The 12,344-nt window shown below is 36.5% G+C and overlaps 1 protein-coding gene across 1 annotated transcript in view; it reads left to right on the top strand.

The window, feature by feature from the left end:
- PRUNE2 (prune homolog 2 with BCH domain) overlaps positions 1-5,683 on the top strand; it is a 324,875-nt gene extending 319,192 nt beyond the window's left edge. The window contains 1 exon segment of the mRNA XM_020995504.2: positions 2,742-5,683. Coding sequence (XP_020851163.2) covers positions 2,742-2,772 — 31 coding nt within the window. The 3' untranslated portion in view covers positions 2,773-5,683.
- The last annotated feature ends 6,661 nt before the right edge of the window (positions 5,684-12,344 follow it).

The following is a 12,344-nucleotide window of genomic DNA, read 5'->3' as shown; positions in this document are numbered from 1 at the left end:
TAAAGTCCATTTAGAACAAGGCACGTGAGGAACAAAAGGTAAAAAGAATATTGTCCTTTGACAGAAAAGGATTCAAGGATCATAGTAGATTACAATATGGATGCATCAGCATAGTATTTCTACTATAAATTATAAAGCAAGCCCATTCTTGAGATAAACTAAATAAATTATTATTACATACATATAAAATATGTTAATCATAATGAATCAGTTGATCAATCAATAGGCATTAATTATTTTTTATTTTATTTCTAAAATTTATTTATTTAAAATAGGCATTAATTATTAAGTGCCTACTATGCACTAGAGATACAAAGAGAAAACAGTTTTTGTAATTGAGGAGTTTATAGTCTAGTCAGGGTAAACAACATGCACGTAGATAGGTACATACAAAATAGATACAAAAATACAAGATTTTTTTGGAGGGAGTTGGGTGGAAGACACTGTAAGTGAAGGGAATCAGGAAAGGCTTCATGTAGAAGGTAGAACTTGTTCTCAGCCTGGAGATTAACTAGGGATTCTGTGAGATGCAGGGAAGAGAAAATGCATTCCAACCCCAGGGGACAGCCATTGCAAAGGTATACAGAAAGGATATGGAATGCTGTATATGAGAAACAATAGGAAGTCCAGTTTGGCTGGACAATAATGTATATAGTGATAAGGATGGCAAGGCAGGTAGGACCAGATTGTGAAGGGCTTTAAATGGCAAACAGAGGAGTTTATATTCGATCCTAGAGGTAAAAAGAAGCCATTGGAATTTGTTGAACTGGTGAAAAACTCAGACCTGTGCTTTAAGAAAACTGTTGAAGATGAATTGGAGAGGGGAAAGATGTGGCATGACAACTAATTAGGAGGCTTTTAAAATAGCCAAGGCAAGATCTTATGAAGGCCTGAACTACAGTGGCAGCTTGTATGAATAAAGACAAGGGAACAGAAGTGAGAGTTGTGGTGGAGGTAGAAATGAAAAGATTTTACAGCTGATTAGATATATAGAGTGAGTGACAGTGAAGAATTACAAGCCTGGTTGACTGGAAGGATAGTGGTCTTCTTGACCACCATAGGGAAATTTGAAAGAGGAGTGGGTTAGGGATGGGAGTGGGAGATGGAAATCAATATTTTCTGTTTCAGACACGTTGAGTTTATGATGCCTCCGGGACAGCCATTCAAAATTTCTAAAAGGCAGTTGGTAATATAAGACTAGTGCTCTGGAAAGAGACTAAAGCTGGGTATGTAGATCTAGGAGTCATCAGTTTAGAGATGATAAATCAGTGTGAGCTGATGAGGTGACTAAGAGACCACATGAAGAGAAAAGGACTAACAATAGAGCCTTGGGGTATGCGCACAGTCAGGAGGTGTGATATGGATGATGGAGATTGAGAAGGAGCAGTCAGATAATTGCAGGAGACCCAAGAGAGAGTCACAAAAACCCAGACAGGAAAGAATATCCATGTGGAGAGGGAGATTAATAGTGTCAAATGCTGCAGAGGTCAAGTAGGATGAGAATTGAGAAAAGGCTATCAGATTTAACAGTTAAAGATCATTGTTAATTTTGAAAAGAGCAATTTTAGTTGAGTGATATTAAAATCCAGATAACAAAGGACTGAGTAAGAGAAGAAAGGTAATGGACTCAGCTATTTTCTTTTCAGAGTTTGACTGAGAAAGAGAGGAGAAATTTAGGACTCCAGCCTGAGGGAATCATAGGGGTAGTGAAAGGTGTTTTTTTTTTAAACACCTCCTTATATTGAGCATAAGTCAAATCTTACAGTGCCACAAGATGTTAATACCCCAGGGAAGATCCAGGATATTTTGGAGTTATTATTCTGCCATCATGAAAAATAAAAAATAACAAATAACTTGCAGAATCTGACTGTTGGATGAAATAAGATTAAAACAGAAAGGTGGTTTCCACAATAGAAAGATTGACCATAGAGATCTATACCAACTGGAATGTTAGCAGTATGGAGTATTATACAATTGGACATTACTCATATAGGGTCTAAAAAACAGCCTTGCCTAGTGTCAACAAATTCCATCATGAAAACATGATACTGTAATCCAAGGTACATAGACTCATGGCAACATAGAAAAATGACATTGAAAAACTTCATAACTAACTTAATCCAACAATTTCTCTTTCTTTTTTGACCAATATTCTCTTGAAGGCTATCAACTGACTTTCCTTTATTTTCTGGGGAAGGAAGATGACAGTTGATGGTGATACACAAAATTTTTGATCTTTCCACCCATTTAAATTACTCTGACTCCTTAGGGCAAATCGTTTGACTCCTATAAAATATTGCTGCTGTGTTTAACTTAAAATGAATTAATGCTTTATTGGAAGTTACGTCTTCCAGGCTAACTACTCATTTGGTCTATCTGAAACAGATTATTTAAAATTTTTATGGATGCCTTCCTTCCAAGGAAGGAACATATTTCACTCATATTTTCTTACAAATAAGAATGAACTACAAATCTAAGCCTCAACATGGCCTAAAATGCTTCCAGGGAAAGTTGCTATAAGAAAGAATATTAGCTGTTCCCATATGGTAAAAGGAGTGGGGATCAGGAATTGAAGAAGGATTACATTCCATCTAGTTTTCTTATCAAGGTCTTGCATGATTTATTTAAGAGAATAGTAGAAGGAATGAAATTTTTAAAAATATAACAAGTGAATACTGAACAATGACCTCATGCTTTTCTCTCTTCTCCCTCTCCCCCCTTTTAACTCCTCATCTTGGAAGTGTTGACATGAAGCTGAAAGAAAAACTGTAGCTGGTGGGGGTTTGCAGGAGAAGATGATTCCTGAATTGAAGCCCTTCTAAAACACATCTACCTAGAAGAGAAGAGATGACTGATGACTCACTTTGCACTATCTGGTGCCATTGGAAACTTCATGGTGGAGGTGGGGGGAAGCAGTGGTGATTTTTTTTCATTTAACCATAGTTTTTATGTAATTGTGTGTGTGTCCAATTAAGTTATTATCCTGTGATCATGAACCTCATGTGCTCTTTAGTTAAACCCTCCCAAGAAAGTGGAGAGTTCCATTTTTATGCATTGCTGACTGCAATATCTCTCACCTCCATCACTACCCTCAACCTCTTAGATAAGCCAGACAGGAGTATTAAGAGATAAGGCACTTTAATTCCTCAGATTACTTCTTTTCCTTCATAAGCATTTTAGACGAAGACGATTTCATGTCTTCCTCTGTTATACTTAGCCCTATCTACAAAGCTTTCCCTGCTCACATTAGTCCATAGGTCACAATACAGGGTGTGGAATCCTGAACTGCATAGCTCAACAATTAGTGAGCATCCCTTAAAGGAACTTCCCAGAAAAAAATTCTTGTTTGAACCCAAACCAATTTTGTTTCTTATTTGTCTCATCTGACAGCTTTATTTTTTCTTAAGATGTGGTCTTTTAAAAAACTGTTCATCGCACAGTGCCTAAGGATGCATTCTAATGTTGGGGAAGGTGAAATGCAACATGTGCATGGTTTTGCGGGTACTGTGGTAGCTTTAGTCCTTCAGTCTGGACCCTCAGCTTACTGTGGGTCCTGTTGTCTGAAAATATTAACAGCATACAACAGCAAACACAGAATAAGTGAACCACTCATAAAAACAAATCTGCTGTAAGATTCTCTCCTTTGACTATAGACTTAAAATGTGCTCTTATTTATAAAAAATAATTCCTTCATATTTTATTGACATGTTCCATTTTACACGGCAACTTTATTTTGAATTTGTATTTTGAATTTTAATTTAAATATCATGCACATTTTTGTTTTGTTCATTTGTATTTAAGTATGTATTTACCCAATAGAATACATGAGAAAACATACCTAAATTTATTTTCTGTTTTTATAAATGATATAAATCCCTTTTATACCATTTGAGAGTAAAATGCATAGTCTTTTGAAAAAAGATGGCAAACTACTGATCACAAAAATGTTGGTCTGGCAGTATTTATTTACATGGCCAAAATGGAGGGTATCCTTAAAAAGCCTTTAATGTACAACATTTGATGCTAATCTCACTTTTTTTCTGTATATGTGTTCTTAACTTCCAATACTACCTATCATGTGTGGGCTAGAATGAATGAAAGTCATGGAAATAAAGAGTTTCTACCCCAGTACTGCTGTAATTAAAGAATTGAAGAGGATTCCAGTTTTGATGCCATGGAATGATGGTTCTTTACCTTTTCTGGGAGAGACTTTTAGAATCTCAAATACTCAAATGGATCTATGGTCACATCAATTTGGAAGTTCTCCTCCCCACCCCCAACCCTCACCATAATGATGCCCATCACAGTGCCTCTGTGGCTTCCCATCCTGGACAACTTTTGTCCAGGTCCTCCCATAAGTTTACTATGGAGTTCTGCCCAACCTTTGGATATCAAATTGAATTTAACAGCCTCCTTTTTGCAACTTTTATTCCTAACTTCTCTTTTCTCTATAATCAGCAGACTTTTCCTTTCTTATCATCTCTAGACTTTTCTGTCTTTTCCCATTCCCTAGCCAAGACCTGTCAGTCCTGGTCCCTCATTTTTTCCAAATACTTTAGATTCCATACCCAACCCTACCTCACACCTCCAAAAATTCCTGCCCTAGGAAGCACTGGCAATCCCAGGCTATTGTATTTCATATCTGGAAACCAAGTACAATTCTGGGGAGATAAACTTGAAGACACATATAAATTGGTAGAAGGCAGAGGTCATTTCCAACTAAAGAATAAGCTAAGATCTCACCATTGGACATTGCTTTTGATTCATCCTGACGATGTATTTGAAAGAGCCCTTCTAATCCACAGTTGTAGGCTTTTTCTTCACTGACTCTACCTTGGATATCTTTACAAGTCAGTGGCTTTCCTTGGGCTTCTCCATTGCTTGCATGCCAATTCTGATATTTAGTTCTTTGCTTTTATATTCCACTAAAAAAATAGACAAATTAATTCTGCTCTCTGGAAGAAAGGTACTGTGCAAATTCAATCCAAAAAAATCCAAGGAGTTGAAAATAATACCTAAATGTATGGATATCTTATACTGACCTTCACATTCTGATCAGTTTTGCTCTCTGGTTGACTTTTGGAAACTGCCTAGCACTTTACCTGTGAGTCAGTGATTAAAAGAATGGAAGATTTGGGGGGGACAACATTATTGCCTTCAAATGATGCTGTTCCCCACAAAACACTTCCCTTAAATGAACAAGTGGAAACGTTCGTGGCCTAGGCAATCAGACAGTGAGAAACTTTGTTTGAAGGCAGCAGCTGGGTGTGGGGGGACATCCTGAAGCTCCTATTGAAGCCATATAATGTTTAAAAATAGGTTTGACAATAAGACCTACCTGAAGGCTTATTAGAAAGCCTGCTCATAGGTCTCATCTTTAAGATATCTTAAATATTCAACTATGGTAATATGTTTGCAGTTATATCAACGCCTCTCAGTAGTTGATTCACATAGAAACACTTAGAATTGCACAAATTAATCTTTTATATACAAATGGGTTTTTCTACTATGTATCAGTTTGCTCAGAATAAAGTATATCTAAACTATTAGATTTTGATTTGGTAAAATATCTATTTACGTGTAACAATGCTGCCTAAATTGTATAGAATAACCAATACAGAAATATGTAATAACATTGTATGTATGGCCTCTATATAATTCTGAAATAAAAGCTATAATCTCAGATATCATTGTATTTCCTCTTTAGCCCTATAAGGATTTTTATGCAAATTCGGTATGTGTCAGGCAGTCAATAAGCATTTATTAATCTCCTACTATGTGCCAGTCATTGTGCTAAGTGCTGAGAATACAAAGAAAAACAAAAAAAAACAGTCTATGTCCCCAAGAAATTCACAGTCTAATAGCAGAGAGAACACACAAACAATTATATATAAACAATGTGTGTGTGACACACAAACACACACACAATAAATTGGAGATAATCAACAGCAGGAAGGCAGCAGAATTTAGGGGCATTAGAAAAGGCTTCTTGCAGAAGGTGGTCTTTAGCTGAGACTTGGAGGAAGTCAAAAAAGCCAGGAAGCTGAGATGAGGATGGAGAAAATTCCAGGCATGGGCAACAAACAGGGAAAGTGATCTGAGTCTAGAGATGGAATGTCTTGTGTAAGGAACAGCCATCGCTTATAGTATTTCTATTTATTCTTTAACAGTTGCCCAGTTCAAACTTCTGATCCTATTTCCTCAAATTACCCTCTTTGGTTCAGGGTTTGATTAAATTCAACATACATTTATTATGCACCTACTATGCAAGAAAATGTGCCAGGGCTGGGGATAAATATACAAAAATAAACACTCCTTGCCCTCAGGGAACTTATATTCAACTATAATGTTTAAAATACTGTTGCCCACCCTCTGTGTTAGCAATTCCCAAAGCTTTAGGGGTTGTTATATAGTTGTTTGTTACCCTCCCCTTGCCCTAGTATTCTCTCTTATACATGCTCTGGTAAGGTGCTGCATGGCATTCATTGAAAGAAAAACAGTTTTTTAACACCTCCTTTCCACCCCTTTCTCCTAAATAATTGAATAATTATTAATTTTCTCCTAAATAATTTTCTCAAGTCAACCTGAGGAATTGCAAAATCAGGGCTATGTTCTTTTCCTGGTAGGTGCCTTGATGTTAAGTGTGTGTCTCCTGCCCTAATATTTACTGAGCTAAGTCCATATAGTCTGTCAAAATTTGACATATCCATTCATTTTCAGTATCTATGAATTCTTGTACATGTTCCATGATATACAGACATGTAGAAGTAGATATTGTGCTGGTCTGAGAGGAGGAAAAAGAGGTGGGTCATTATGAATGACGGAAAGGAGGGAATAATTTTCCAGAGTAGACACTAGCTTTCATTCAGGTTGCTCTAATAAGTAACTTGAAACCATGGAAGCCAGTCTTGGAAAAAGTGTTCCAGGTCATAATGAATCCCTAAGGGATCATTTTCTTTTGCATTTATTCTTGTACTTACTCATTTTAGCTGAGGTTGGATGTATTAGTTTGGTATTGCTTGCCAGGAATAAGTAAGAGACTCCACCCTGAATTGCCTCACCCTGTCTAACTGTTCAGCTAATGTTTTATGACTACACTGATGCAAAAGTATGAGTTTTTATAGGACAGGGAGGCTACCCTGTGAGCATAATTTTCCTAAAAAGGACGAGCATCGATAGCTCTGATACTCCATGAATAGTTATAGCATATTCATTAATGTGAAATTTTTTTTAGCAAAATTTTCATTCAGAAGAAAGACATAGAACAATTTTGACCTAAAAATGTGAATGGATTAGATCCTTCAATATAATGGAAGAAAATTATAAAGTGGATATACAAACAAAAATGAATAATTTGCTAATTATAAGAAATACATTTTTAAATTAACCAATTATCAGCATTTATTAAGTGTCTGCAATGTACCAGACACTGAGTTAGATACTTGGGATACAAATTCAAAGAGTGAAAAAAGCCTTACTCACAAGTTTATATTCGAATGGAAGATATTAAAAGTACATATCTATATGTATATATGATATATATATATATATACATATGTATGACATAGCATATATATAAAGTGAATAAATATAAATGTATACAAAGTGGCAAAATATATGATAGTTTAGAAAGAGAGACGCTAACAGTTGGGATCAGGAAAGCCTTCATTCAAAAGATGGTGCTTGAACTGCATCTTAAAAGAAGATAAAGGCTCTATGAAGTAGAGATAAGGAAGAAGCGCATTCTGGGCATGTGGGATGGTCAGCATAAAGGCAAAGAGATGTGAGATGGAATGTCACCTGAAAGAAATAGTATGAGGGGCGGAGCCAAGATGGCAGAGTAAAAGCAGTGACTTGCTTGAGGTCTCCCCAAACCCTTCCAAATACCTGAAAGAAATAGTATAGAACAAGGCCAGGTAGGCTAGATAGTAGAGTGCAGGGGGGAGAGGGGTATGATCAATGAGACTGGAAAGATAGTTCAGAGCCAGGTTATAAAGGATTCAAAAAAACTAAATAGAAGAGTTTATATTCTATCATGAAGGCAATAAGAAGTAAATAGAGTTGATCAAGTAGAGTAATGGCATGGTCAGATCAGCATTTAAAGAAAATTATTTTGGAAACAATCTATAGGATGGATTGGGATAGTGAGAGTCAAGTTAAGGAGACCAACTAGAAGGCTGTTGCAGTAATCTAGACAAGAGGAAGTGAAGGGTTTGTACCAAGGTGGTAGATAAGTGAGTAGAAAGATGGACTGAGATGTGAGAAATATTGAAGATATTGAAATAGCAAGATTTGGCAACTGATTGGATATGCAGGATGAGAGAGTAGAGTCAAGAATGTGAAGCTGTGAGACTGGAAAAATCATGGTGCCTTAGAAAGAATTAGAAAAGTTGGGAAACAGGGAGTATTTGGGGATAAAGATGAGTTCATTTTGGACTTATTGAATTTGACGTGTGTGTGTGTGTGTGTGTGTGCGTGTGTGTGTGTGTGTGTGTGTGTGTGTGTGTGTGTGTAGCTGGGACATCCAGTTTGAAGTGTCCAAAAGTCAATTGGTGGTGCAAGAATGAAACATGGAAGAGAAACTAGGATTAGTTATATAGATCCATGAGTGATCTGCATAGAGATGATAGTTTCTAAGAGAGAGATTGTTGTTCATCCTTCATTCTCAAAGAGGAACAATGACATCAGGAGGGTGATGTCTTGACTTCCTAGTGAATTGGATTTAAGTGAGGCAAGGCTGGGCAAAGTCATCAGCCTTACTCTCTCCCCCAGAGAAATCAGAGTCCAGCAGCAAGACATAACTCAGGATAATTGGAGATGGCCACAGAAGCAGTGGGAGACCTTGGCCTTTTTAAGCTAAGGTCTTTCCCAGGTCTCATTTTGCCTGAGGCAACACCCATTCAGTGATTTAAGGCTAGGTGAAAATTGAAGTGAAACATGGCCCAGTTTGCCTGCTCAAAAGAATCAATCTGTGAGGGAAAGACCCTCAGGGTTTCTGGCCAGAACAGAAACAATTTTTATTTACATTACACTCATTCTGAGCCATCAAAACCCAAACAATGAGCAAGTAAAACTTGTGCTGAGACTTATTATTGGCCAATCAGTGACAGCCAGAGTGATATGGCTTTAAAGGTATAGTCAAGTAGCTCCATTTGAATCCCAATGGGCTTTATTAAATCCTGGTTTACCAGAGCTCTATTTCAAGAAATCATAAATGAAACTACATGAGACAAAAGAGTTAATTGTCCTAGTTGTTTTTTTTTTAATGATAGAATAAATAAGTAGGGAAGAAAAAAATCTTGCCCCCAAATCCCAAGATATCTTTTGAGGTTTAGGTAATCAAAATTTATATTCCTTTGGACAGAACATGCACATGTAAGGGTATGATACAGATAGAAGGAGAGAAAAAAGGAAGAAAAGAAGCAAGGAAGGAAGGAAGGAAGGAAGGAAGGAAGGAAGGAAGGAAGGAAGGAAGGAAGGAGCAGCATTGCCTAACTAGAACTAGCCAGTTGGGTCCCCAGTGGGGCAGCTACTATTACTCACAGATTATTGTTTGTCCTTCTTTCTCTAAGAGGACCAATGATATTAGAAGGGTGATGTCTTGTTTGACTTGCAAATGAATTGTATTTAAGTGAGGCAGGTCTATGAAAAGTCATCAGCCTCACTCTCTCCTCTAAAGTCACTGGAGTCCAGCAAGACATAGCTCAGGACAACTGGAGATGGTAGAAGAAAAAAATGGCATAGGATGGAATGTTGGGGAGTTTGGGGCATGATATAGAGATGGGCCAGGAAAGAAAAGTAAAAAGCATCAATCAGATAGGTAGGAGGAGAAGAGAACCAAGAACGCAGTGTCACAAAAACTGAGAAAGGAAGGTATCCAGGAGGAAAGGATAGCCAACAATGTCAAATGCAGCAGATAGGTCAAGAAGAATGAGGATCAAGAAAAGACCATCAGAGTTGGCAATAAAGATATCATGGTAACTTTGAAGAGAGCAATTTCAGATGAATGATGGAGTTAGAAGCCAGACTTTAAAAGTTTAAGGAGTGAGTGAAAGGAGAGAAAGTGGAGGCAGTGAGTATAGAGAGTTTTTTTAGGAGTTTGACTAAAAAGGGGAAGAAGTGTAGGATGATAGCTTGAGGTGATGATAAGGTCCAGTGAATATTTTTTTTTAAGGATATGGGAGACTTGAGAATGCCTGAAAGCAATAGGGAGGGGACTAGAAAATTGAAGAATGAGGGAAACATTGAGGATGCAATCTGCTGAAGATAAGAGGGAAAGAGTATTAATTGCATATGTTGGCTGACCCTGTCCTTGTCACAGAACTTCCAAAGGGGGGAAAAACCCAGAACCAGCTAGATTTACAAGTGAATTCTATCGAACATGCAAAGAACAATTAATCCCAGTATTACAAACTGTTTACAAAAATAGGAAAAAAAATAATCCTTCCAAATGTTTTCTGTAAGATAAATATGGTCTAAAGTAGTGGAGAGAAAGCAGAGAAAGAAAACTCTAGACCATTATCCCTAATAAGTATTAATGTAAAAAAATTAAGATATTAGTAAAGAGGCACAAAACCATATTTAAAAGATTATACACTATTACCAGGCTGGATTTTTAAGAGGAATGCCAGGCTGATTCAGTATAAGGAAAACTATAGTAAAAATAACAAAAATTATGTAATTATATCAATAAGTGCTATAAAAGTTTTTGACAAGATTCAGCACCCATTCCTGTTAAAACACTAAAAAGCATAGGAATAAATGGACCTTTCGTTAATAAGGTAATTAGCATTTATCTAAAATTAATAGCCAAAATTATCTGTTATGGAGAAAGGCTAAAGAACTTTTCAATAAAGTTAGGGGCAAAGCAAGGATGTCCATTATCCTTTTCTACTATATTACATAGGTCTAGAAATGTTATTTATCCTTTTCTACTATATTACATAGGTCTAGAAATGTTAACAATAGCAATAAAACAGGAAAATTAAATTAAGGGAATAAGCATAGAGAAGAAACAAAATTTATCATATTTGTAGATAGTATGATCTACCTAGAGAAACCAAAATACTCAACTAAAAAAAATCCTAAAAAATACATTTTTATTACAAGAAATAGACCTAATTAATTATAGAAATATTCATCCCTCATAGGTAGGGCTTACTAGTATAATAAAATGGCAATAGTATCTAAACTAATTTATATTTTTCCATGTCATATGAATAAAACTACCAAAGGATTATTTTATAGAACTATAAAAAAATTCATCTGGAGGAACCAAAGGTCAAGAATCTCAAGGGAAACAATGAAAAAAAAAAGGAAAGAAAGGGGACTATATCTCATACTATACTACAAAGTAAAAATCAAAATGATTTGACTGGTTAAAAAATAGAGAGGTCAATCAATGGAACATACATACAGAAACAGACAACTTTTTAAAAATTTGTTTATTTTTAGTTTTCAACATTCACTTCCACCAGATAGTAGGCAACTTCCACCTGAAATTTCCATGGGAATTTCTATGACCTTTTCTAAAATATTTCTGCAAAGTGTCTATAATGACATAGGTGATAACCTCTCTGTAATGTTGCTGTACTCAGACCACATCTGGAGTATCTGGTCAATTCTGAACACCACAGTTTAGAAAGAATGTTGACTGGATTACATCCTGATAAGAAGAAGCAGGATGATGGGGGAATTGGAGAATAAATCATGGAAAGAAGGAAGGAAGAAAGCAAGGAAAGAAGGAAAGAAGGACGCATTTTATTCAGTGCCTACTGCATATCAGGCACTGTGCTAAGCACTTCACAAATATTACTTCATTTGATCTTCAGAATAACCCTGGGAGGTAGGTCCAATTATTATCCTCATTTTAAAGTTGAGGAAACTGAGGCAGACAGAAATTAAGTGACTTGCCCAGGGTCACACAGCTAGTAAATGCCTGAGGCAAGATTTGACTTCAGGCCTAGTGGTCTATCCATTATGCCACCTTATTGCATCTTGAAAAAACTAGGGATATTTAGCCTGGCAAATAGGACAGGAAAATAAAGTTATTAGATATAGGGCTGAGAAGGACCTCAGAGATTATCTAGTCCAACTCCTTTGTTTTACAAATGTGGAAACCAAGACCAGAGAAGCGATTTGTCCAGGATAAGTGACTTTGTTACAAAGAGTAAATGGCAAGCAAAGGTTAAAACCCAGGTCTTTTGACTCCAAAGTCACAACTTATTCCACTGCACCATTATGTGGAACTTGGCCCCAACCTACCGTTCCAGTCTCACTGGGCGTTTCTTCTACTCCTGCTCTATGCAATTCAGTCAAACTGGCCTTCTCTCTGTTCCTCACAC

Source organism: Phascolarctos cinereus, unplaced genomic scaffold, assembly GCF_003287225.1.
Source record: "Phascolarctos cinereus isolate Bilbo 61053 unplaced genomic scaffold, phaCin_HiC Scaffold_4;HRSCAF=312, whole genome shotgun sequence".
Classification (NCBI taxonomy): domain Eukaryota; kingdom Metazoa; phylum Chordata; class Mammalia; order Diprotodontia; family Phascolarctidae; genus Phascolarctos; species Phascolarctos cinereus.
Note: the sequence above shows the minus strand (reverse complement) of the source record. Positions and strands in the feature narration are given on the sequence as shown.